The sequence below is a fragment of the Epinephelus lanceolatus genome, chromosome 19 (genome assembly GCF_041903045.1).
Source record: "Epinephelus lanceolatus isolate andai-2023 chromosome 19, ASM4190304v1, whole genome shotgun sequence".
Classification (NCBI taxonomy): Eukaryota; Metazoa; Chordata; class Actinopteri; order Perciformes; family Serranidae; genus Epinephelus; species Epinephelus lanceolatus.
The window spans coordinates 24,241,862-24,269,581 of NC_135752.1; the positions used below are offsets into that span (position 1 = coordinate 24,241,862).

General features: G+C 40.6%; 1 protein-coding gene across 5 annotated transcripts; it reads left to right on the forward strand.

Annotated features, from left to right (window-relative positions):
* Positions 1 to 383: 383 nt before the first annotated feature.
* hook3 (hook microtubule-tethering protein 3) lies at positions 384 to 27,720 on the forward strand. 5 transcript variants are annotated; one of them, XM_033646661.2, is made up of 25 exons: positions 384 to 547; positions 8,579 to 8,664; positions 8,830 to 8,902; positions 10,328 to 10,378; positions 10,545 to 10,677; positions 10,845 to 10,912; positions 11,123 to 11,185; positions 11,507 to 11,590; positions 13,548 to 13,610; positions 14,848 to 15,011; positions 15,127 to 15,267; positions 15,711 to 15,798; positions 15,988 to 16,101; positions 16,881 to 16,991; positions 17,292 to 17,376; positions 17,468 to 17,537; positions 20,389 to 20,529; positions 20,844 to 20,931; positions 22,994 to 23,028; positions 23,192 to 23,274; positions 23,459 to 23,559; positions 23,653 to 23,757; positions 23,946 to 24,017; positions 25,793 to 25,929; positions 27,484 to 27,720. In XM_033646661.2, exons 1-25 carry the CDS (start codon positions 491 to 493, stop codon positions 27,497 to 27,499), a joined length of 2,229 nt encoding a protein of 742 aa, XP_033502552.1. In that variant the 5' UTR covers positions 384 to 490; the 3' UTR covers positions 27,500 to 27,720. The 5 variants fall into 5 exon arrangements, with proteins under 5 accessions (XP_033502552.1, XP_078018536.1, XP_033502555.1 ...); XM_078162410.1 differs by lacking the exon at positions 27,484 to 27,720 and adding an exon at positions 26,105 to 26,263; XM_033646664.2 differs by lacking the exon at positions 13,548 to 13,610.

Sequence of the window (27,720 nt, forward strand, 5' to 3'; positions counted from 1 at the left end):
ATTAGAGCACAAAGAGGCAACAGGGGCCCAAATTGTCTTTGTGGCACTTAGACTACTTTGTGGTTATTTGATGATTTTTTGTTTATATTGGCCAAAGATTTCCTCAGCATTTTTCCCTAAACATGAGGCTCTGTTTTGTGGAGGCTCGTTTTTGCTCCAGGTGAATTCAACCCTGTAAGCAAGTGCCTTTTTTTTTGCTTCTGGAGGAGCTATAAGAAAATACACTGCACAGTCAACACCTTTTATGTGTCATTCAAGGCCATCAGCAACATTTCTTTGAGTTTTTTTCCTTTAATAGTGGGAGTTTTCCTTTATGCGTTGCAGACTCCGCCCACACAGCCCTCCTCTGCCAGACGCCGGACAAGCGAAGCAGCGAACCCGACTATTGGCCGACGGATTGCGAGACACCCAGAGATCTCGGGAGTACATGAAGCCGACTGTTAACTTCAGGCTCTGTTCACCACACAAAGTCGGTTTACGTTAGGTAACGATGACTACAACGGGGTCCTTGGATCGAATGGAGTTGTGTGAAAGCCTCCTGACATGGGTAGGTGATAAAATATGAAGTTTTGGGGGGTTCTTTCCACTGACAGACGGTTCTCCGGCGCCGGCGACGCTAGCTAGCATACAAAGCTAATGCTAGCTCGGTTAGCTAGCGGGCGAGCATTAGCATGCTAGAGGAAAATGACACGGGCTCCCGTTGGTTACGTATGCAGGCCAGCTGTTTGCTGCTTTAGCTGCTGATGTGTCGCCAGAAAAACACCTACACTGTCAAGATTGCAATTTTGGCGCTAGCCCCGTACAATAGGGTATTTATTTAGCTTGCTCAACTTTTCCAATGCTCTTTTGTATCTTGTAACGAAGGGGATCAGACGGCAGAGACGTTGGCCTTGTTATGGTTCACCGCTTCTTTAGCGAAGGCTTTTTTCCTCTGGATTGAGCCGAAAACGCTACAGCCTGGTGTCTGCTTTGAGTCTGAATTCCTGTCATTGTTGACTAGTATGTCAGCATGTCCGCTTTCCCTTCCCCATTCCTCTCGATCAGACACGTCAAAGACAGGGTAGCCTCCTTGGCTTTGATACATATCGTCGACGTTACCCTGGATGTTTCTAGTCTTGCTTGCAAACAGATATCAAGTGGGAAAAGGCACTAGGTTGCAGGATCACATGCTACCGATTGGTGCATGTTTACGTTGTTTAGTGCTTTGATAAACATAGAGCAGACGTGGTTGAAGTCTGTGAAGAAAATGCTGATGTAAGTATGATATCCACTGGTCATGCCGCACATCTGAAGAGTGACATGAATCCAGAAAAGTCCAGAATCTTACTGATAAGGAAAAATGTATTTGTGATGCTTTACTCAGATGTCAGAACTGTGAATGGATTTGCTGACATGGCATGTGATGGAAACTTTCAATCATGCTTGAAATTATAACAGATTGAAACTGAGGAGTAGGTCTCTCAGAGTGTGTGTGCTAACAGTGACATTTACATGCATCACTGTCGCCCCCTCCTCTTATTGTCACAGCTTGGCTCATGTATGGCAACTCATTTCTTCATGTTCCTAGTTGATGTGGCTGGCAGACATTCCTCACATACCTGTTTTCTGTGAAGTCACAGCAGTGAGAGAGACTGATTGTAACTAAAGCGCATGAGATTGTACTGTATCTCTTATGAAACAGCAGTGGAGATAACGAGGCAACTGTGTCTGCATTAGTGCAATAAGAGGTCCGAGTTGTTTTGATTGAAGGGATACTGAAAAACTCAAAGCTCCGTCTAAGTAGTGGCTTATTCGTTATATTATATCATATAATAAATACATTAATTAAAGCAATATAAGAAGCCACAGTACTAAGTTAGTGTATTTATGATTGTAGTATTTGGTCAGAATGGCTGTCTCATCCACATACATAATGTGATGCTCCCCTTAATAATATTCTGTTCAAATAAAAGTCTTCTGGCAAAATAAGTTCAGCATATTTTGCTTAACTTTTCTTTTAGATGTGATTTAACACGAGCAGCCACACAAGAAATGAATAGTCTGAAAATTGCCAAAAATGTCAATTTAAAATCAGGGTGTGGGTAGAGGAATAACCAAGATTACCATTATGATCAGATAGTCAAAGCTTTTGGTACATCAGTTTTTAATTCTCCGTCTTTTCAGTACCCAGTCGTTAGTATTCCTGGTTGTTCATCATCCAACCATAAAAGTATAAAGGACGTTTTAGGGGTTGCAATCAAGGTATCATACCTACACCAAGGGACGATACGAAACTTCCATGTAACAATTTTCCTGGCTAAAATAATTGCGATTCATGATATTATCTTCATATGTTTGCTTATAACTCTTAAACTGGCACTAAAACATACAGGAAATCACTTAATGGTACATTTTGTCAAGAAACATATTTCTGTTGTATCACAGATAAGGACACACATTGTTTAGGGAAAAACAATTTTAAATAGCGTTTGCAGCCTTTATTTGCAGAGTCTCTTTATCATTGGTTGCCCAGCAGTCTCAGGGTGCTACAGGACATAATATTCTTGATTATCCAGATAATGGAAATTCACCTCAATTAACTTGTTGTGAGTGTTTTTTATTGCCATCCAAGATAAAATTGTAAATCAACCCATCCTGACCTGTAGGCATGACTCATTTCATGGTATCAGTGTGGAAAGTATATCCAGATGTCAGCCAAGTACCAGTTAGTCTTTGACGTGACTTTAGAGTTTATCTGCTGTCAGACATTTTTTTCATCCAGTGGCTCTTGCCTGTTACGTAAACCCATTTGTCTAATAAGATAACGAGATGCAAGTGATACACCGACATCTCATGACACCGTAGTCAGTCACTGGACAGAAAATACAATTTTTCCTTGTTTACCAAAATCTTTGTGCCTAGAATAGTATATTTGTTATCCAAGAAAAATATTGATTTCAATTAAGCAGAGTTCTTGATATGGCTGTAGCTGCATAAACTGTCTTGTAATTACACATTGTGCTTCAATTAAAGTAATTAAGCATTTCCTACAGACAAGACAGCTTAAAAAGAATCATGTCTGACATTTATGGCTCACTCATGCCTTACACTGTAATGATGCGCTGCTTGCACATCACCAAAGCGACTAGGTGCATTGGTTGCATTGTGGCGTGGTTATTTTTGTAGTACATATTTTTGTAGCTGAAACCACTTCAACGGGCACCACATGCACATTCACTGTTCCTCTCAAAGTTGGCACGAATGGCATTGGTATGCTGTTCTTCCTTTAGGAGAAACACATATAATCAAACCTAAGAGCTGACTGATGCACTGCATGATGCAACCCTAATGTGGACATACAATTTAAAGGGACAAGTATCCACTTCACAATGATCACCAGTCCTAGTTGGGTGACACACACTTTTTCCACAGCTCGATAGTATCCTTTCCGAACTGTTTCCACAAACTCTTAGGTGTGGGTTTCCTTTTTCAGGCTGCCCTGTCTGATTTGTGTATATCCATAGTGTCAGTATTTTCATGGATATTGTTTTTGTTTCACTGGTTTAAGTCTGTGGTTTTTCATAAATGAACACAGACTAATTTCTAATAGATAAGAAATTTAGTTGACGCTGAATTTCTCGTGTTTATATAGCCTACTATTTTGTGGCCCTGTGTGTGCTGCTACGAAATTGTTGTCCATTGTACAAACTGTTTAGGCCTCATACTGTCAGAAATTGTCATTTTTCAATGAAGGTATTAGTTTTAGAGGACAATCCCCATTGTAATCCAGGCAGTGTCTCTTGAACGTCTTTCAGTTAAACTCCATTGAGCTCTCTTATCTGCCCTTTTATCAGATTGCTATGGATGACGTGATCAAAGCAGCCTGTATGTAATCTGGTAAGACCGTGGTACATGAGCAAATCTTGCTGAACTAGAACTTCAAAATCCCCCAGATCACATGATGCTTTGTTTCCAGATTAATTGGTTTTCAATCATCACATTGCAGTTTACAGACTTGGATTGGGCACTTACAGGACCTAAGATACTGTGCAGATAAAATAGAATAAAATGTTCTGCAGTTGACATTCTGTAATCTGCGATAAAGAATATGCTGCATAACCAATATTTTGTGGTTTCAGAAGTGGTTGATGTTGACCTCCTTTTACTCGGCAGTTAGTGCTTCAAGGTTTGGTGATTAATATATCATAACAAACTGATTGGGAGGTGGTCATGATGACATGCAGGACATGGCTTAGCCCAGAGCTGTCTGCGAAGACTGCTGATGTTATAGCTGAAATCAACAACAAGTGAATATCTCCTATTAATCCCTTTACACTGTGGGCTGCAGGCCATTGACCTTTGGCCCCAGAACAACAGCTCAAAAGTGTAGCACAAGGAATAAACGTTGCCAGAAGACATTGAGTTTCAACACTGTATTTATCAAATTATCCTAATTGGCAGCTTGATTCAGCCAGCAAAACTAATTATCCATGAATTTAGAAACTTAAATATAGATTCTCGTACATTTCAGATGAATGTCTCGGGGAAAAAAAGGTTTTTATTTTTATAATCATGTTGATTTTAATAAAATGGTCCAGATCTCATTGGGCGCTAGGACAATCAGCTATCATCAAAGGCCAATTGACAGTTATGGCCATGTCTTAATGCACCTGATTTCTGATTGGCATTTAAGGCATTGAGTGTGACACAAATAATGAACCCCTAAAAGTGCATTTTATGTTCCAGCAGTAATTAAAACAGAGCTGGCAAAAGGGGGGCTTCTTTCACAGATAGCTGGTGCCTGCACAATGTCCTACACGGCATAAAGCAACTCACCAGCACTGCTCTACTGTGGCTTTTCAAGAGATGTCACATGGGCATATGTTCTGTTTGAAGGCTTTGTAATCCAGTGGTATGTATACCACAGGTTTGTTGACCTAACATGCAGTCAAGCATGAGGAGCTTATGTGGCCATGAGAACCTATTGCGGACAATACTTGGAAAGGGTGTAAAAAAAAGCCACGGAGCCCTGTTAAAAGTGGACATGATACTGTCGGTCGGTCAGTCTACGAAATGCGACAGCTTTGGGCATGTTGGACCCCAATTACCTGAACTCATCAGCGCCAGCTAACATAGGTGTTGGTTCATGTTCAGACCTGATATTAAGCTCCAGTCAAGGGCCACTGATTCATTTCCTCCTCAGACAGGCTTTATTACAGTCTGTAGAGAGCTGTAGACTGGTTGTCATGCTGCCATGTTTGGAGAATTGTGTCTGTCAAGGCCTTTGTGGGTCGTCTGTGTGTTTGTGTGGGGCTCTGTTTTCTTTCCTGCCACCTCCTTCCTGCAGAAGGAAATGATGCAGACCAAATGTTGCTGTGGTGGAGAGCCATCACCATTTTTACCATGTTGCTCATTTCGATTTATTTTAGCACTGTGGCACTCCAGGAGAAAAGGAGTCATTTCTCGGTGTCCCAGCTAGTGTAATGTATAATTTTGTGTTCCTTAGGTGTTTATAATGTGTTTGTATGGTGTTTCTGACCTGAAATGCCAATTTAATGCAACATTATTTGATGCCTATAGTTTCGTCACGCCATCCGCTCTAATGTGTATTAAGTTACAGTGCCATTTTGCTTGCCAGTATTGTGTTCTTGTATGTAAACACAGGAAGTCAGCATAGTAACCCACTCTATAAGATAATGTGGCATCACAGGAAAGCGTGTTTTTTCATTGTGGTCAGACCAGCCATTAAAAATAACCCCATACATATGAAGCCATACATCCTCTTAGGTCTCTAGTTTGTGTTCTTAAAGTTTCCTGAGGCCATTTTTATCCTGGAGGTCACAGTAGGTCATTTTACACAGTGAGGGCACAGTGGTCACAAATGGCTACTATAAGAACTAACAAAGAATGGGAGTTGGGCTGAATCGAGAAAAGTCTCAGCTTTACAGTCACACCTGATATATGCAATTCTAAGACTGTTTAAGGACCCTTGTACATGTATGCAGAATTTTAGATGTTAAAATATTTTAAAAATGGCGAAGCCACTTTTTACCCTGCCCAAATTTAGCCTAATTTTGGAGCCTAATTTAGCACCTTCCCAACAAGATAGCATGACATAGTAGGCACTAATATATGTCTTAGGTCATTTAGTATTTTCACTCTAACTTAAAAACAGAACCTGTTACAGCAGGTTTTATTTGCTAGTCTGCCTAGCATCTCACCTTTGCAACATTCAGGTTCACCTGTCACACCTGGTGCTTCTTCACATTTGTTTGGGTCAGAAATTTGGCCACTTTTTGTTCTCTCTGTACTCTGGCTTTGTTTTTAGCCCTGGATTTTTGGTGTGTTTTAATGATGACAATCATGCAAACACATAAACTTTGTAATGTCAGTGATTAGGGCTGCCCCAAGTTTTAAGTCGAGCAGATTATTATTATTTTCTTTTTTGCCAGTTACAGTTAGTGTGCAGTGCATTCCCGGGGATTTTTCGCTCCCCTGGTTTTGCTGCAGAGTGAGCGCTTCTCACTGTCACGCTGCTCTTTGATACAGGCTGCTGCATACACAGGCGCAGCTGCATGAAGGAGGAGAGGATTTACTGTGTAAGGTTCTGAAATGACTTTATTTTCCAACTTCTGCATAGAAGTGTTGAATTTATAGCTCACAGCAACCTAATACGATACAGTTTGGCTTCTGTTTAATATCTAGTGTTTGCAGAACTGTTGTTGCACATATCTGACTGCCGTTAGCATCGTTAGATTCATCCCACTGAACCTTGTTGAACTTGAAGTGATATTCGTATTCAGCATCCAAATCTGATTTGTCTGGCATAATCCTGAGTTGGGTACAGTGCTATCAGTGATACAAGTAAAGTAAATTATCGTACTTGATCCCATTTAGACCTTTGCACAGGCCCCCCTTGGTCCTTAGGCTGATGTAATTTGACCCCCTGATTGTGGTATAAAGTATACATTTTAGACTGTAGTATACATTTGGCAGGGTAATTGGAGCAGGTAAGATTTTCTCAGTGTCTCACTTGTCACTGTAGTGTTATGTAATCAGGGGTATTGTTTTGTGTTGGCTCTGGGCCAGTGGTTGGCTTGAGCTCCTGGCTGCCTACTAAACAGAGGAGCTATCTCATTGATGCATGACTACCTAAACAAATTGATAGCTAGTTAGTAGGAATAGGAATAATGATACAGATATTTTTAGATCAGATGTAGGATGGTGTCATCTGGTTGACAAGGCAGTCATTTGAAAGCTGTCATACACACAGTCATTCAGAAACAATGTAGGAAACTTTGAGCAGACGTTTGTTGTTAGGGTAAGAACTGGATCTGAACTACCTTTGGGCATTTTTAACTGCTTTTTTTGTTGTTGGATCAGTTTTACATAAGACATAAAGGTAAAAAGGCAAACAACTTAAAGGTTCACATTTAAGCAGAGGTAGTACATTTCATGTCAGCAGTTAAAACATTTTAGAAACATTTAAAAAGCACATTAAGGTTATATGAAGACGATGGAAGTGTGGCTGTTGTTTTGAGTGTCATGGTGTGTCCTGTGTACAGTCTCGAATGTCCTCTTCTTCACCTCTTTTTTAAAATCTGCTCAAAACAAATACTCATATCATGGTGACACAGCAGTCAGAGATGATGTTCTTGCATCATGTTTATTTTAAGAAGATTTGTTCTACAGCCAGTAGTTTTATGGCGGTGAAGACAGCACCAAGTCAAATGACATATTATTGCCAAGCCAACACTTGCACCCGATTTTCTTCCAGTCATATGAACTTTGACTGAGTTGTTTGTTGGATGGAAACAATGACAGGCTCAAGATACGAGCTCCTGTGAATATGTGCATATATTAACTTAAACACTGCTCGGTTTATTTCAACCCAGTTTCTTCATGCAGATTCAGGATAAACCCTTCATCCGGTATATAACCTGTGTTCCTGGTTTATGATTGGCTTCTCATACCAGTTGGCCAATCTGCAGAATCTCGTGTGCTCTTGGTAAATCTGTGAATAAGGGCTTAGGAGCTGCACGTTGAGCCACGTAATGAAAAGTGAGACCAATGGATTGACGCGCAGGCAGAATTTAAACCTCGTCATTTTCTTCCTGTCAGAATTCCACCGTTCCTGCTCTCAATTTCCCCTCCTTTGGCACATGGAATGCTGGCATGTAGAAAGATATTCACTTCTATCTGAGCAACAGACATTCAGCCTGGAGAAAAGCGGTAGAGAAGGATATGAGGGATGGAAAGTGAACAATGACATGTCACGAAGACGGCTACAAGTGAGGAAAAAAAAGATCTGAACAAAGTGATAGAGGTGATGTAAGAGAAACTGAGCAGTTATGACAAGCAAAGTTCAGAGGAAGTTTACAGGCACAGTAAGTGGGAGCTGCATACTTGTGACTGTATTTATTTTGGCCTTCAGAGAGCTGCTGGAGGAAGATACCATCAAAGTTCCAATTTTGTAGCTTGTCATGTGAAATGTGAAAACTGTGTTGAATGTTGTAAACAGATTATATTTACTCAGAGTTATTGCACAGTTTGATCCTGCACCAAGAGCTCAATGTGTGTGTGTCTGTTTGATTTTTAGATCCAAACCTTTGGGGTGGAGGCTCCGTGCAAGACAGTAGAAGATTTGACGAGTGGTATAGCCATGGCCCAGGCTCTACAGAAAATGTAAGTTGTCATCCTTAAGTTTGGGGTATTAAAAATGCTTCATTTGTTGTATCCTTTGCATTTTTGATGGCATGTTTTGCTATTCCTATGCAAACTGAATATACCAGAATGTACTGTAAATATGATTTTCACTAATATAGACACATATCTGTCTTGATTTTCTAGAGACATAGTGTATTTTAATGACGCTTGGATTAGTAGAATCAAGCCAGAGGTTGGGGACAACTGGAGGTTAAAGGTAAGTGTCACACACTCTGTTTAATTACTAGGTGTACATGGTTTGGGGTTTTGTGAGGCCAGTTTCTACATTAGCACAGGTCCAGTTTTCCAAGCACACCTGCAAAGCTCAGTACGGGAACCGACCTGTCATTCGTAGTTATCTCAAGTCAAATCCAGACCTTTCCAAATTGTTAATATAAGTCTTGCAACCCAACCCGTGATTAAACACATCGTTTTGCCATTACGCCGCATAATGTACTGCTCTGTTCAGATGTGCAAAGCACCCGCTCAGTCAGCTCCCACCTGTTGGTGATGCAGTGCCGATCTTGAGAGCCACCTTGGGTTGACAAGTCCTCATGTGTGAACAAGCCTACGAGCAAGTCGCCCCCTTCTCTGCGACTGGGATTGGATACCTGGCATGCCAGAAAACTGGAGAAGTGTGACACGACTGACAAAGAGCATCAGCCAATGTGAGGCGGGATACGTCCCACATCAGCACGCAGGAGGATGGAAGAAATGTGAAGAGGACAAGCCGCAGGGTTGCCACTTGCCAGGTCCACTTATTAGCCGCGACTTTAGGCTTGTTTCTAAAGTGGAGTTGCTTATTTGGACTTGCTCTCTAAACGTCACCTTCCTCTATATATGCCCGTCTAATAAGTTATTTAAACGCATGATAGTATGTCGGGCTGCAGTCGCTTCTTTTGGGCTTGTTTCCATAGCCCTGGTTGCTTGTTTCTCTCCCAAGATGTGGCAACACTGACAAGCCGGCAAGCAACAACAACAATGGCGGTGTCCACAGGATCATGGGGAGCGTGTTGTGTTTGGACCCAGGATGATAAAGAATATCCATGCCTTTATGATGCGTCGTCTCCAAGTTTGGTGACGTCACCGCATTATATGGGGCTCTGTCGGAGAGGGCTCAGTGGAGAAATCTTGTGCACACACACAGGTTGTAACGCAGTTGGCGAGACTCCCGCTGACAGAAACGCATGTCGCCAGGTATGAACACTCAAAAGATTACGATAGTCTCCGCGACGCAAAATCTGGGTGAAAATCGTGTAATGTGAACTAGGCTTAAGTGACACAAAGACCAATTTTACAGTAATCCTCTGTCCCCATATCCAAGGTAACTGCCCCGTGGCGATCAGTCAGTTGCATCCTCAGCTCCACAATGATGTTTTGTTGAACGTCCTCCGTGCATTTTGTCAGTCTGCTGCGTGATCCGGTCGTACAATCAGGCAGAAGCTACTGAGCATCCATACGGGGAGCTCAGGCACCTGATTATTTTGTTACTTTGTCACATTTTAATAAGCATAGATCAGTTATCTGTGTTTCAACCTTGTTGTGAGTCGCCTGAAGTACTTTAAACTCTGGTTCAGTCTAGCCTGTGTCAGTATTTATAATGTTCTTGGGATACCTCTACATAAATTCTCTCTTCTTTCAGATCAGCAATCTAAAGAAAATTCTGAAAGGCATCCTAGACTATAACCAGGAGGTAAGATGATCAGCACCCAGCATCCAGATTACATAAGCAGTTGTGTCGCTAGTACGAATGAGTTGTGGCTGCCCAACACTACCCTTAATCCCTGCAGCACAACACAGGCCAGGATAATCCCGTTTTCATTTACTGATATTTTGTGATTATTTAAAATATCTTTTAGATCCTGGGCCAGCACATTAACGACTTCACACTACCAGATGTTAACCTTATCGGAGAACACTCTGACGCAGCAGAACTTGGGAGGATGCTGCAACTTATACTGGGCTGTGCTGTCAACTGTGAACAGAAACAAGGTACATATCCCATACAGTGTGTGTTCTTGTCAGTGTGTGTGTATGTGTATGTGCGTGTGCAAATTTGATATTGGAAAACAATGTTCTGTGATATCGCATTGCATAAACAGCTGAGTCAGAGGCCTGAATTTGCCCCATCATTGTGTCTGTTTCTCTGTGTCCTCTAGAGTACATCCAGACCATCATGATGATGGAGGAGTCAGTGCAGCATGTTGTCATGACAGCCATCCAAGAGGTGAGCTAATAGGCTGTTTGACCTGTTATCAAATATACTTTAATAATAAATGATGAGAGTAGGACAGGCTTTTAACAGAAGCAGGGTTGCAGGTGTAGAATTGACACCACAGTCCCACTCGCTGGCGTCATTATCACTGAACCAAGGTGTACCAAGTGTGCAAGTTAACTTCTTCCAGCCTTAAAACCTTTTCTTTATGTGTTTCTGCAGCTGATGAGTAAAGAGACTCCAGTGACGGGAGGAAACGACTCATATGTGGATCTAGACAGACAGGTATGTAGACTTTGTAGAACCCCACTGTGGCACCTTTTACTGCATTTCCGTTTTCTAGCAGTGCCATCAGACACACTAAACTCTTTGAAATCACTCACAAACACCCTCTCTGAATTTTCACTGAAACCTCAAACACATAAAATGTACTCTCTATAAAACTTGACCCAGATTTCCCTCTTAACCCATTTCACCCTCCTATTTTTTGGCCACAGACCTGTCAAACAGCTGGATCTGTGGAAAAGCAGACACACTTTGGCGCTGTTCATGCATTACTGTACACCATCTGCAGGGTTTTTATTTCTTCTTTCTTTTTGTTCCCAGCTGAAGAAGACAGTAGAGGAGCTGAACGATGCTTTGGCTACTAAGGAAGAGATCGCCCAAAGGTGTCGTGAGCTTGACATGCAGGTTGGTTTTATGCAGCTCTAATCCTCCATGTTTGACCACTGCTTTTGTACATCATAGCACAGTGTGCAGGGACTCTTATCACGTGTTTAAATGACCTTACTTGAAAGACATAACACCCCCAGTGGGCTTGGCAAGGATGTTGAGGTCGGTTAGTAACCATGGTGGCACGCTGCTAAAAAGTGAGTCTGTGAATAACTGATAAATGGATAATGCTATTTGTGGCTAATTTTTATGACCAGACCCTTTGGTCTGTGTATTTATGGAGCTGAAATTAATTGTTGGACTTCCATCATAGAGTTTCCAAAGTCTTAAACATATTCATCAATAATCAGTATTGTTAGGACAATGTTGCTGTGGCCAAATGTATAATTTGAACTGTTGAGTTTTAGCTCATTAGCCTTGAGCAATTACAGTTGTATAGTGACAACGCAGTTTGAAAATGAAAAGATAAATGAGTGCCTTATGTACAGCATTTGCATGGTTTGCAGTAGGGCTGCCCCCCCCAAACGTTATTCGGCCTGAAAGGTCATTAGTCGTCAAGATTTCACTGGTCGCTTAGTCGCAGAAAAAACAAACAAACATAAAAAACAAGCATGAAACTAGTAGCTGCGTCTCATAGCTGCGTCTCAAATAAATCAAAACCTATATGACTGGACCATGTGGAAAATTAATTTGAAAGGACAGACACAGGAAGAGGCCACACTCAGCAGTCAGACAGGAGTCACGTTACAAACCAATCACAGCAGACAGATATCTTTCCCTTCTTCTGTAATTATTCAGTCTGATAAATAGTTGATCATGTTAGTGCAGGGCTACCCAGAACTTTACATCTTTTCCATGGACAATCAGCCTACACACTTATAAACAGCGCCTGGAAGAAGGTCAGCTCTGCACTCAGGATTTCAGGTAAATAGGCTGTACGATACGATACTGTCATGCTCTTGAAAGCTGGCACAAAAAAGGCACAACCTTGCGTTTTCCAGGTGGTTAAAGACGCGATGTGTACGGCTCCTAATTTCCAGGGCTGGTACCTGCAGTTATTCCACAGGCTAGTTAATAACATGTCGGGCAGGAAATCCAAAGTGTGGGATCATTTTGAGAAGGTGAAGGACGAACTCAAGGTGATATGTAAACTCATCTTCATTGGTCGGCTACAAACATGATGTATCATCTGAAACATGGAAGTAGCTACATGCCCATTAGCCACTTAGCACAATCATTACTGCTTTGTCGACAGCGTCATTAACAGGCGGCTCGCTCAGTTTGTAACGTGCACTTGTAGATAAAATACAGGCCTATATTAATGAAGGTTCATTAGTACGGTTTGTATTTCTCTGTAAATGTAGCACAGTGTTAACAATGTTACTGATACTATTTCGCCCAAATATATCATTTAATAATTATATTAATATCATAAACATGCAGGCGACTAGTCGACTAATTGCTCTGAATGACGACTATTGGTCGACTTGGAAAATTCTTAGTCGGGGGCAGCCCTAGTTTGCAGTAATGTTAGTAAATTAGATTCAGTATATTCAGACTATACAGAAGAATAACATGGTATAACACGTCTGCCCAATTAAGTTTTATTCTTACTTTTCCTGCTATAACTTGTATCTCTTTCACTATCTGATTGTGTCATACTCAAATTTTTATAGCTATTTTGTGGTTACACTTTAAAAGCAGCTCCCTTTTTTGCATAATTACAAGACATCAAAATCACTGATTAGTTACTTATTACTTTGTCATACTGTTGATTGTTTTTCTTTAACAGTGATAAGCTGTTATCTTCATAGCAGTTGATCATAATGCACACATTTATTCATGTTTATTTTCTGCTAATGACACAGTTATAGCAGGAGAAAATGGAGCTGTATTTAAAGGGTTACCTGCTCTCCCTTTGTGTTAAACCAGTTTCCTCCTGACTATTTCAACACTTGTGTGCCTTGCTTTAAAGGCCCTCCATGTCCAAGAGGAGCGTGATAGACTGAGGTTAGAGTTTAATGAGCTAGAGGAGAGGGTAAATCCAAACTTTCTTTTCTTTCTCTCTTTTTCCATCCATTGGTGTGTGGTGTGTCTAATAGTCCTGGATTTTTTTTTCAGTCTGCTTGCACCAGCATCCCCCCACGGAATCCAGATCCCCCTTCTCCTAATTACGTGTGCATGTATGTGTACACGCGTGCGCACAAGTGCTTGCGCACACGTGTACACGCGGTCCTCTCGGGGCACACCAGCCACAACTGCAGTTTTGTGTGGATGTGTCAGTTGTCACCCCTTCACTAATTATCCTCTGCCTCTTTACCTCAGTGTGTTTCATTGCTTTCCAACAGCAGTAGTAGACAGTAAGGGGAAACCAAGGAAGGAGTCATTTCTTGGCAAAACTGTTGAATACATGTATTATACAAATATTAACACATACTGTATATTATTTATAGGTCCTGTTACTATATTTTGTTATTTTTCAGTACGTTTTTACAGAACCCTTTCCTGGTTTTGAGAATTAAACTGACTCCCACTCTATTTCCTTCTTCTTGAGCTGTCCTGATCACAGCTTTGATGTAGCTTGCTGCAGTGAGAGAATTTTCACACTGGTGCAAGTTCTCGTAGAACGCTTCCACATAACAGTGTTATGTGACAGACAGCAGACATGGCTAATCTGTTAGAAGAAAAAGCCTGATGGAATTATTTTAAAGTCAATATTTTATCGAAGGGTTATTAACTTCATCCTGACAAATTTGCAATCAGTCAGGGTTGAGAAATGATGGCATGTGATAAGAGCTTTACATGCCAGGTAAATAATAAAAGATATTAACGTCAGTTCTTACATGTTTTTTCGAGGTGCATTAGACTAAATTGATATGGCCGCACATTTAAAACAAACAGCTTCTGCTTTGCTTTGTGTGGAGTCTGATACCCTGTCTATCACATTGAGAAGGCGACATCAAACCACATATGTAGCCTTCTTTGCAATGTTGGTTTGTTGGTTTGCCCTGTTGAAGTGTGTTTGGTGTGTGCTGCAGTGATACAACCTAATCTGATGGACTGAATGCTGTAAAGAAAGTGTCACATGTACATTTAAGTAGCTTGAAAGATACAACTTGAAAGCTTTCAGTCATTCAATCCCAACTTATTTCTCTTCTCTGCCTCACTTCTCTCTGTCTTTACATCCCCTCTACACTCAACCATTCCTTTCTGCTCCTTTTTCTTTCTGCTTTTCCATTCTTTTCCCTCCCTTTTCGTTGTCTTCCCCCCCACAGGTGGCTGCGCTGCAGGAGGAGAAGAGCAGTTTGCTAGCAGAAAACCAGGTCCTGATGGAGAGACTTAACCAGTCTGACTCCATAGAGGACATAAACAGCCCAGCAGGACGCAGACACCTCCAGCTGCAGACACAACTGGAGCAACTACAGGAAGAGACCTTCAGGTGTGAAGCTGCTAGAAGGAGAGAGATTGTTTTGTCATATAAATAGTGAGTTTAATTGGCTGATGCTGATATCACAATCGGATTTGAGGTAATGATTATTGAAAATTCTGTCTAGGTTGGAGGCTTCAAAAGATGACTACCGGATCCGTTGTGAAGAGCTTGAAAAGGAGCTCTTGGATGTGAAGTCGCAGAATGAAGAGCTCGCGTCACTAGCTGACGAAGCCCAGTCTCTCAAGGATGAGATGGATGTCCTCAGGTAAGATTGTGATGCAAAATAATGGCTCCCAGTGCACATATTACTTCAGTTAAGCAAACTAAACTGAACACTAAATGAAAGAGAGCGAACAAGAGAGGAGATTCTTATGTTTTGTAGCAATCTGGTTCAGCCCCAGAGAAACAAAATTTCGAGTGTATTAAAAATGATAAACATTGGTGGCACCCATTAAAAAGATCAATATGGCACTATAATTAAAGGTATCCATGATTTGAACAGTGCTGATGGGAAGTGAAAGATGTGTCAGAAAACAGGAAATGGTGCAAAACAAAATAACGTATTGTTTAACCACTATCCTGTTATTTCAGACTCCTGTTGTTGCAGGTGTGTTGCTACACAAACATTGCCTCTGTAAAGCTTCCCCCTCTCCTTTCCTTTCCAAATGTAACAGCTCAAAATGAAAGTGCCTGTTGTTTCCCTTCCAGGCATTCATCAGACAAAGTGTCAAAGCTGGAGGGAACAGTGGAACACTACAAGAAGAAACTGGAGGATATGGGGCTTCTCAGGAGACAGGTACACAGTCACACACAGACAACAGATTTATTGTGACAAGTTCTACTAGATTTTTCTTGCAATACATGAGATAGTGTCCACTGGTTTGACATATAGTTTCAATCCATATCCTTTACTTATTACCCAGTCTAATAACTGGCAATGTTAGACAGCACAAATCAAGTTCACATTTCTGTTGCTATTTTCCAGAATAAGCTAATGGAGGAGAAGAACACAGTGTTAATGCAGACCAACGTAGGTTTGGAAGAAGAGCTACGAAAAGCGAATGCTGCCAAGGGCCAGCTGGAGACGTACAAGAGACAGGTACCCAACTGAGAGCCATGTTGACTTTCACATGTAGTAATCAGTATTTACACGGTCCCAACTTGTAACTATAGCCGTTTCCACCAAGCAGTTCCGTACAGTTCAGTTAGGTATGCTTTTTTTCCATTTCCACTGTGAAAAGTTGTGGATGGTACCAATGGAACTGTTACGTACATCCCCATTTTTGTCCCCCCCTCTGTTGGGGTACCTAGCACACAGATCTGGTACTAAAAGGTGGAGCTGTGAACACTGCAGTCTGTTGATTGGACAGTAGAGGACGGTCACTCTGCTCAGGGCTGAGTTGTGGCTGGTTTTGAGGCTCATGTAACCACTGTTTATACTGTAGAGAGTTTTATTAGTAAACTGTAACTATGAAATGAAAGGGTGTTTTACTGCCTGCTGCTGAGACAAAAACGCGTTGCGGAGCATTGTTCCTGTGGGCTACGGCAGCACTAAACCCCTGAGCTTGCCTTAGTTGGACTAAATGCACAAACCCACTATTTTTAAATATCCCATGGAGAGAGACTCTCACTGCAACCTGTTTATTTTGTTGTACTGGACGGAGCAGTGAGTGACAACAACCCCGTCCACATTTAAGAGTACTGTTTGCGGTGGAAACACTAGGGTGTAGGTACCATGTCTGAAGGGTTACTTTTGGTTCCAAAGATGCCATACTGAAAGTGTTCAGTGGAAACAGGGCTTATGTTACACCACTCACACATGCATATGCATATTCTGAGAGATAATGTCTTCCTATTAATTTCCCTTTCTCTGCACAGGTGGTTGAACTTCAGAACAGACTGTCAGAAGAGTCTAAAAAGGCCGACAGGATGGAGTTTGAGTATAAACGCGTCAAAGAGAAAGTGGACTCTCTTCAAAAAGAAAAAGATGTATGTACAATTTTAATATCATAAGTACTGGTACATTTAAAAGAATGACCCAACAGTGTTGTTTTTACTTTGCAAAAAAGATGTTCATCCCACGTTGCATTTTCTCAGTGTTATTTTATAGATGATATCAAATATATTAAAACCAGAGAAGAAAGGCTGTGTATAACTCTAACATGCTGCATTTTCTGAAAGTTACCAGAGTGGTAGCTGTCCTTACAATTGAGAGATGAATTCTATTATCACATCATACTTTCTGTTCTGCTGTATAAGTTCTTCACACATTTTTCTCTCCCTCTGTAGCGTATGCGAACAGAGAGAGACTCCCTGAAGGAGACTATTGAGGAGCTGCATTGTGTCCAAGCCCAGGAGGGGCAGCTTACATCAAGTAAATAAACAAATTGAAATGAATTAAAGAGTGGCAAAATAGCTGGGTTTACCATGTATTGTGTATTAACGGTGCTACGTGTTTGTTTCAGGCTTGTTCCCGATGGTCAGCAACGATGGCACTGATTCACTGGCTGCTGAGATCACCACCCCAGAGATTCGGTACAACTTTTGAACCCTACTTTTTGTTTCATTTGGCAATTTAAAAAAGAGAAGATGGTGATAGAGAGCTGTTGGTGTACACATACCAAATCATCTAATGTGTTTATATTCAGTAGGATAGTTAGGTAAATTAATGTAAATATCATGCTTTACAGAGGAAGACATTTTATGGCACTAAATGTTGCAACTTGCATGCTTAACACACATCAGTGCAGATCAGATCTTATGGTAACGTTGCTCATCTTGTTTGTGTGTGTGCACAGTTTTTCTGTGGTGCTGTTGTTCACTTAGTAGTCAGATGGGCTCTGGCCTGTTCCTCTTGCTTGCTCTGCTGTTTTAAGGCAGATGGGTTTGGCGTAAAAAGAGGCGTCTCTGTAGCGAGTTATGTAATAGTTGTGTGTGAGTTACATCAGCCTGTCTGCTGCTTTCCAAGAGGGCTGGGTTTTCTGCTGGATGCATACCGTGCCTGGATTTTTTTTTCAAAACTCATGAACCAAAATAGATATGGATTTCCATTAAAATCCCCTAAAAGCTAGTAAAGGGAGAAAAACACTAGTTGAGTTAAGCCAGTCCAGCTGTTGTGCCCTGAGGTGATGTCACATCCTGAAAGATCATAGAAGGTGGAAGTAAGATGTTGCAATAGCCATGTGTCCTGTGAGATACCTAAAGAGAAGAAATGTCTGTAAAATACAAAATTAATGATGGTTCATGCTCTTTCATGTCTGTTGGTTGTCAGTGCAGCATCCAACAGTGAATGTGAAGAACTGACAGATTGAACCTGTTGTTTTATAAGCAGCATCTGGGATTGATTTCTGCCCGTCCATTTCCTCTGAACTATAAAACAGCCAGAACAACAGCTGGGAATGTCGTTATCCCCTCAATCGACTGCAGAAATTGGAAATTATTTTTCCAATAAGTTATCTTGGAAGCTTTTCTCACGTCTTCCTACGCCTTCCCCGGCCTAACCTTTGGTCGCCAGCAGCTGTGAGTTCTTCTGGAAACATTTAGTCAGTTCTCCAGTTGGAGAGAAGTCAGCAGCCACGCCCTAAAAGAACAGCACCCATGAGACAGGCTGTGCTCAACACTATCATACAACAGATCCAATCTAATCTGTTCAGTAAATGGATTGAAAGTATCTCAAATTGCCGAGCTATTCATTAAAATGAATAAAGACATCTGAAACAGACGGATCCTCAGGACACAAAATGAGCGAATGATTAACTCCCAGACTGCCTGAGTATCCAACACATCCTGCTCTATCACATTCTGCAGCATAACAAAGCTGTTGTGTTGCGCACAGTGCTCTGTTTTGTTTTGTTGTTTTATAATTCTCATTTTATGATGCAGAAAAGAGAAATGAATGGGCAACTGAAAATGTGTCTATGGTAATTAAACTAGATTTGTATTGAGAGGAGAACAACACGGTTCAGTGAAAGCTATAAAATCTTGAACCTTTTTACACAGTGTATATTTAACCTGCTGCCACTGCAAATATAAACCTCTTGACTTTGGCAGATCGTACCGCCTCTCACAGTCCTGTTGTAAAGAGGGCCTTTATTGCATTAATGCATTAATGCAAACAGGATAACAGGCTGAATTATGGTAATGTCACGCTAACAACAACAGCACTTCTGGGCAGACACCCGACAATTGATTTGAATTGCAGGGACATGTGAAAGTGGCAAACTTGTTTATTTCTGTTGTCATTTTCAGCTCTAAATAAATAGTGAAACAGTGATAGTGCTTGAGCAACACTTCAACGGTGTCTTGGCAGCAATTCAGCTGGCCACAGTAGTAGTGTGAACATAGCACAATACTTTTAAACCTGCACTGTAAATAAAATCATAGTGTTTCTGTTTCAACTAAAGTTAATTCCCAAACCTAGCGCTGGCTTGCCAACCTCAGTGCTCAACAGTTGCATCAAGTAACCTAATAATGCAAAGCTAACAATCTCAAATATGTTTTTTCTTTGATTACTGAAAATGTAATGAGACATAAAGCTTACTTGTCACCAAACACTTACCACAAATTTGTTCACTTTTGTTGACTGACACGTCGGTCTGTTACAGATCTCCTCCCTTTTCAGATACAGAGTCCAGAGCTGTCTTTGAGCATGTTTGCTCTTGGTCTTCTCCATTCGACTCCCCCATACACAACAAAACTAAACCATGGTCCTTGATATCTCAGCTGTTCCTTTACCCTGTTTGCTCAGCGCTTTCACATGTGTGTGAAGATGATGCAGGGGTTTTCTTCCCACAAGGTGTAAACAAATTGTGTGATTCTGTCTGATACAGAAAGTAAATCAAGTTGTGTAAAGACATAGTTTTATCATCATCAGGAAACAGTCAGTCGGAGGGAACAGTGCAAAGTACAGCTTTGCAAAAGTGGCTTCTCGGTGGAAATCTTAAACATATTTTTAGCTCTGGAGATGGCAATCGCATCAAAGTCAAATACAGCAGTGACAGTAGTCTTCTTGCCGTAAATGTTTTAGTGTTAACTAGACTGAGCCAACAGATGTGTTGCATATATTTGCACAAGAGGTGTATGTAGAATTAATTGAGTGTTCCCAGTGCTAACAAAATTACAATTTCTTACTTTATACAAGGTGATGTTTCACATTTTGTAACCTTGGGCAGATAAAATAAATACATAGAAAACAACACATGTAATAATGTATTCTCACTGGAGGTTTCTTGATAATGCCATCAGACGTTATTTAAAAATTACATATTGAGGTAGATATTCTGAGTACAGGTGTATAATAACCAATATTAGTTGTTTCATCTCTGTGTGATCAGTTATCAGTGGCATTTGAAATTAACACCTGCTTCTGTCCAATGTGTTGTTACAGAGAACATTTGATTCGTCTCCAGCATGAAAACAAGATGCTGAAGCTGGCTCAGGAGGGATCAGACAATGAGAAGATTGCACTGTTGCAGAGTCTACTGGAGGATGCCAACAGAAGGAAAAATGAGCTGGAGACGGAGAACAGGTCAGCAAAGAGCACAGAAACATGCAGGTTGAATTGTTTATTGCATTTGCAAAATGTAATAAAAAAATGGAGCAAAGAGACCCTTATTCTACCCTGAATCTTTTAGTGTGTAGTTTTGAGAGCCACAGACAGATTGTGTTTCCTTGTGTTTGGACCATGAATCAGTCTCCCATGTATTCCCCCACAAAGATTTTCTTTGTCTTTACTGGAAAATGAGTCAGTGACCTTTAGCCAGCAGCCTGCCCCTCTGAAGTTTGCTCAGCGCTGTGCTAAAGCCATCATCATCCAACTGGTCTTTTGGGCTTTTTTTCTAGATTAATCAATCAGCGCCTGATGGAGGAGCAGAGTCAGGTCGAGGAGCTACAGAAGAATCTCCAAGAACAGGATTCCAAAGCAGACGATGTGAGTAACGAAATGTTTGTTCTGCAGTATGGGTGCATAATGCTGATACCAGTAAAATGTTGGCAACAACCACAGAAAATCAAATTCCCATTGTACCACATTTATTGAATAAAAATGGTCTTCAAGACTGCAGTACACAGCTCCTCCCTAAAGACACAAGACTTTGATGTTTATTTTAAAAAGTAACTTGCGAAAGTTTCGTGTACACACCTGACCCGGTGTAAAGAAAACAGTTAAAATCACTTTTCATTTCATTTTGTTGCAACTAACTCTTCCTAACAATAACCATTTCTAACCCTCATTGTATGCATGATGGTGTTTTCTGTTTGTGTGTTCGCTGTCACATTGTTTTATGTTGTAGCTATTGATAGCATCAGTGAATGTATTACATGTTAGATTAGCAACATACATTTGTTCTTGTTCATTTTAACATACTTAACTTGTGTTTCATCTGACACTCACTTAAAACAAACTGGAAATTTTCATCGCTTTCTTCTCTGTTCCTTGTCTTCATCAAACCAGTTCCTTGTAGGAGACAACTGGTATTTAGGATGGTTTGGATCACCTCCCAAGAAGGTTTATGTGTGAGAAAGAGCTTGCATTGCATGTTTAACTCCATCTTTCTTTACTCCATAATTAACCCTGATTTAAAAGACTGAATTTTATTTTCTCTGGTGGGTTTCTGGGTCCATTCCTGCCAGCCTGTGTAGATTTTGCATCACCAGTGTTGTCAGTCTTGCTTTAACCATGTGTCTTCTTCACTCAAGATGAACACAACACCTATTTTCAGCATTTAGACCACTTATATTTAGTGTTTTATAAATGCATGACACTATAAAAACAAGCAGAGAATGGAAATACTGGTTTCCATAATGCATTATTACAATAATGGAGGAAGTAAGTAAATCAGTACAGTTTCAGTCAGGTGAGGAGCTGGTGCTTCGAACGTCAGCTGCAAAGACGACAGATAAACACACGGATGTAAAACCATCCACATTTGGCAGGTCTGTGATTTTTGCCAATCAGTAAAATACTTGTGCATTTTCTTTTCAAATAATGCTCCCACTGTCAGACAATAGTAAGTATAATTTTGTGATTCCTGTCAAGCTACTTCTCTTAGACCTTGTTCTGTCAAGGTGTTTAGATTTTTGACTTCCTGAATCATTTGTGTAACAACTCAGAATGTAATAAATCTGCACAGTGTAAAAACTGCATCATTTAATGCTAATTTTGTGTTACATACATACACATACATTTTTAGAGAATAAAATAAGAACTCCAAAATGCAATGTATAGTTTCTTTGCAAACAGAATTACAGCTCCATGCATTTGTTACACTGAGTTGTTGCACACATGCAGTAGTTACTTTTTCCTCTAGCTAGGTGTCGAGATTCTGCAGACATCTTCTCCTGGTAGAAATAGAGAGGCATCTTTAATCACCCCTTTGGCATCCTCCGTGTGTAGATTTTTCCTCTCTATAGAAACCCAGCTTTCCTCTTTTCCTGATGCTGTTTGATTTCTAGTTTAGAGATACTCTGCAGATTTCTGCTCTCACATGATTTTGCTGCACTCCCCACGGATTGCGGTACTACCTTTTTATATAAGATCACAAACCATAAAAAAATGAGTTGGAATACTGCAATAATTGTAAATATTCCTTGTGATTATCCAACCTTGAAAATCCTGTCATCAACCCCACAAACTTTGGATTTGAGGTCTGCATTACTTTTCTAATTGTTGCCTCATTTACAGTAATTCTAGCTCTCTTACTGTAGTATATTACAACTATAAACAATTTCTGTCCTACACTTCCCTCTGTTGGATGAGAAGGGAAAATATGCAGGGTTTTTTTTACATTGTGATGTTGCGATTGATCTTTGAAGATCATTTTATCCAGGTAAGAGGGCTAGCATGGTACACAAGACTGAAGTTGGCTCCATCTCCTGCCTTTACTCAACAGAGTGTCTCTTTGAAAGTTTCTAGGTTTTTTCCCAAGATTGAATTCATACCTGCGGGTTGTTTAGGTTGAAATATAATGGTCCAATTTATTTTTATTTTTCAGTCTTCCATTCTGAAGAAGAAATATGAGGAGCACATGTAAGTTATCGCCTTGCAGACCCAGAAACATGTTTGCTGTGTCAGGATAACATAAGAGATTTTAAAAGTTCATTCAGTTCTGAAATGCATCCCATGAAATATTAAACAAAACTACAGAGGCCTTAAAAATGTTTTGACTTTGGTGCTTTGAACTCTTCATCAGGGAGAAGCTACGAGAGTTGAACAACGAGTTACTGAAGAAAAATGCCTTCATCGACGAAATGGAGCCGAAATACAACTCCTCCTGTGAGTTTGAGTTCTGCAGCCTGTTGCCCTCCTTCCTCTCTGATGTTATCATTTTTTAATTTGTAATGATTTAATGTCTCATGTTGTGGTGCAGATACAACACTGAGACATAAAAATTAATTTTTTATTTTATGTGCATTGCAAAGAAAAATAAACTAAGCACAATTATGTTGTTCTGTCTCAGCCCAACGAGTGGACGAGCTGGAAGAGGCCTTGAAGAAGAAAGATGAAGACATGAAACAGATGGAGGAGAGATATAAGAAATACTTAGAAAAAGCCAAGAGCGTGAGTATAGATTTATTCCTAATAACAGGTGAACTGTCTTGTTGTGGGTCCACAAGAAAATGTACGTGATGTGATTGATTGTGTCTTCTCCAGGTGATCCGGACCCTGGACCCCAAGCAGAACCAGGGTTCAGGTCCAGAAGTCCAGGCCCTTAAGAACCAGCTGCAGGAGAAGGAGAGGATGTTGCACTCATTGGAGGTAATGTTAGAGAAGTTGGAGGGTCTGGCGAGGATAAGTGCGGACTCTGCAGCTTGTAGATCGGCTCATAAATAGCCGCTGATGAAGAAGAGTATGAAAACACAGTGGAAATAATTAGATAAATGTGTTTAGTATCTTAAAAAGCACTTGCATTGCTTATTTTTTTGTCTTACCTTTCCTGCCAACAGAAGGAGATGGACAAGACAAAAACCCAGAGAGATTACGAGGAGAAACTGATTGTGTCAGCCTGGTACAACATGGTAAGATGAGCTTTACACCCTAAAACTGTGACACAGTTTTTGACCAGTGTCACTTTTTGTAATTGGGGCACACACCAATGTACAGCTGGGATTTGATACCAAGACGAGTAATAATACACACAAGCCATAATACACAAAATTCCATAATAAAATGTAGAACTGCAAAAATTGGTCCAGTAGTTGATTAATCTTGAAGCTATTTTTTTTACACAAAATGTCAAACATTTGTCGGTTGTAGCTTCTCAAGATTGAGAACTTCTGACTTTTCTTAGTCTTACATTACAGTGAATTGAGTGTTTTGGGGGTTTTGGACTCTAAGTAGAATGAAACAAGATATTTAATGATATCATCTTGTGCTGCAGGATACTGTGTGCATTTTTCACAGTTTTCTTATATTTTCCTAACCATATCATTACCTAATAATTAAAATGATCATTAAGTTTCAGCCCTTGAGTAATACATAGCTGACCAAAAGACAGTGATACGCTTGAGCTGCAAGGATTAGTCAGTTAATCAATTAAAAATGAATCGGCAGCTGTTTTCATTGTTAATCTTTTAATTAGTTTTCATGCAAAAGTGTCAAACTGGTTCCAACTTCTTAAATGTGAGACTTTGATCGATCAATCAATCAATTAATCAATTTTATTTATAAAGCCTAATATCATAAGTCACAATTTGCCTCAGAGGGCTTTACAGCATACGTCATCCTTCTGTCCTTTGGACCCTCACAGCAGATAAGGAAAAACTCCCCAAAAAACCCTTTAACGGGGAAAAAAATGGTAGAAACCTCAGGAAGAGCAACTGAGGAGGGATCCCTCTTCTAGGACGGACAGACGTGCAATAGATGACGTACAGAACAGCTTTGATGCTTTTTGTTGTCATTGATGACAGTAAATGAAGAGGTTTGGGATTTGGACTGTTGGTCAGACAAAAGAGGCAATTCAAAGACCTGGCTTTGGGCTTTGAGACCTTGTGATTGCATTTTTCACTTTTTTTTTTATTATTACATAGACTAAACTAAATTAATCATGAAGATTATCAGCAGAACAATTGATGATGAAAATAAATGCAAGGGTCAGCCCTACTTTTAACAGTCACCAGTTGTAAAACATCAAACACTGGAAGACAGACCTACAATACATTATTTTAAAGTAGTTGTCCAGAAACATGGCTTTCCACATGTTTTATATGTGAATTTTAACACTTTTAATGTTTTTATAATATTCCTTTTATGTAGATCTGCCCCCTCCACTGACTTTTTTATGTCCAGGCTCAAAACGATGATGATGTGGTTTTCCCTGATGCATGCCTGCGTGTGTTGTGTCTATAAATGTGTGAGCTGTGTACCTGACAACCCTGTGTACCTGTGTCACCCCTATGTATGCGTTTTTTAGCATTCTATTCCTTTTGTACAGCACTTTGGTCAATGTAAGTTATTTTGAAATGTGCTTTATAAATAAATTTGAGTTGAGTAGTTATCTAGTATTGCATGGAATAAGAAGTTGTCATTCACAAGTCATGCAGGGAGGCATTTCAACCACTAGAGGGCAGCATATGCTTGTCTATAAACTTTATACATAATGTTTGCTGTTTAACACTTTAGATCAGTAGCTGGTGTTTATGTTCATGAGTTGTTAAATCAGCACTAATATTGTGTTTGAGCTAATTTGCCTTCTCATGCATCAATATTAATGCACTGATGCTCGTTGTTTCCTTGGTGACTTATTTACTCTGTGTTGTGCCCCTAAATAAGCTCTGGTTCTTCCTTTTCCCAGGGTATGTCTCTGCAGAAGAAGGCGGCTGAAGACAGACTCGCCAACACCGGTTCTGGTCAGTCCTTCCTGGCCCGGCAGAGACAAGCTACCAGCACACGCCGCTCCTACCCAGGCCACGTCCAGCCAGCTACCGCAAGGTAGATGGCAACAGGGCAGAAAATTACAGCGACAAACTACCTTACAGATCTCCTGAACTTACATACAGTAGATGTGCCTTCTTTTGAGGCACACTATTTTCATTCATTTCTAATGGACTCTCTTGTTTCCCTGTATTCTGCCTATTGATTTTCTGTTTTTTTTCTTCTTGATCAGATCCATGAGGTAGAGATGCCAGGCAAGACTGCCAAAATCTCGCACCACTTTTTTTTTTTTTTCTGACTAAGCATATTTTACCCTGACTCCTGTGATGCCAGGCTCCTACTCTTTTCACACCCCAGCATATTTAATAGGGTCTGACTAATCATCCCCAACACCTTCTCTCAACCACTGACCTTCCTCAACCTGTGCTCTGTGGCAAACCTCTGTCAGGCAGGTCATTTGGAGTCAAAGGCGGAGAAGAATCCCATTTTCCCAACAAGATACTGTCGTCTTTGTTTAGAGGAACTGCTCTGCCTGTTCATGCAGTATTTATGCACATCTCTACCTGTCATAGCATTTGAGGTTCATCTTGTTTCTCAACTGGAGTTGACAGATTTTCTGTCCTGCGTTATCTGTTTTAACTCTTACGATGTAGCTTTCAGCAGGCGACGGCAATTTTCATTCACGTGTGTCAGTGTTTGAATTGTATTTTTCAAATGGGGATAAGTTCTGCTTTGTCATTGTGTTTTGAATTTAGATCAATATTGAGCAACAGATACATTGCAGCATAGGAAGATGCATAGTCATCACATGTAAATGTCCCATTTGCTTGCTAAATGGTCTTAATGATTTCAAATAGGACGACATGATTTGGAAAAAACAGGTGACTGTTAGCTGGTAACAGTGCAGCAATAATTGTGAATGGTAAAAAAAAATGTACTTCAGCTGTTAAAGCTGTTTCAGAAGGTGCAATCCACAGCTAGCTAGATTGTGGCAAAGATCAATGTGCTGCTGCATAACTGTGTAGACTGGTTTTCATTATGTTTCTTACGGAGTCAACCATCACGCAAACTGGGAATGGCATCAGTTAACACGGTTTTAGCTTTATCAGCATTTACCAGGTTGTCCAAGACAGCACCTTATGTGCTATAGTGTTCAATTTAAATATGTGTACCACAGCATTTGGTTGATGTATCCTTGCAACACTGCAGGCTTCCCTGAGATAGTTGCTGAGGCTGTTTGGTTGCAAAAGGGATTTGGTTTGTAGATCTCTCTCAACGCCAATAAGTCAACAAGGAGCAGTTAGTTATTCAGTGTGACTTATTGTCCATATCATATTAGGATCAACTGATCGTTATCATAGTGAATTTTCAATGTGCGTTAGAAGATGTTTGAAATATTGCCTATGTCACTTTAAATATAAATCTCGATGCTTGTTGCAGCTGTTCCTGTCCTCTTTAACTCATTTACAGCTCCACTCTGTTTACATTGTCATTAGAAGCCTTGAAATTAACCCTGTTTGTTTTCTGTGTACGTGCTCAGATCGAGGCCAGAGTCTTATCCTAACAGGCCCTGTCGTCTGACCGTTATCTCTCTCTCTCCTCCCTCAACAGCAATGTCACTGCATGACTGGCACACCAGTGAGCTGGCCAAGCCTTGCGCGGCCTGGGCTAGGCCGAGGCACACGATGCATGAACTCCGTGCCTGCCTACTGTTTGCATGACTTTGCATTGACCTGCGAATAACCAGCACACCAGCAGCAGCAGCAGCAGCAGCAGCATGAGCACTAACAACCTTCTGCAGTGTCATGCATTGTAACCTCCAGGCAAGGCCAGAAATTAAAACTCCTT

What these genes read in the sequence shown, in the direction of transcription:
- hook3 (XM_033646661.2), top strand. Translation starts at nt 491, where the DNA reads ATGACTACAACGGGGTCCTTGGATCGAATGGAGTTGTGTGAAAGCCTC. An exon ending in TGGGGCTTCTCAGGAGACAG is followed by an intron (nt 15,799 to 15,987) that starts GTACACAGTCAC and finishes GCTATTTTCCAG; the next exon opens with AATAAGCTAATGGAGGAGAA. An exon ending in GAGCTGGAGACGGAGAACAG is followed by an intron (nt 20,530 to 20,843) that starts GTCAGCAAAGAG and finishes CTTTTTTTCTAG; the next exon opens with ATTAATCAATCAGCGCCTGA.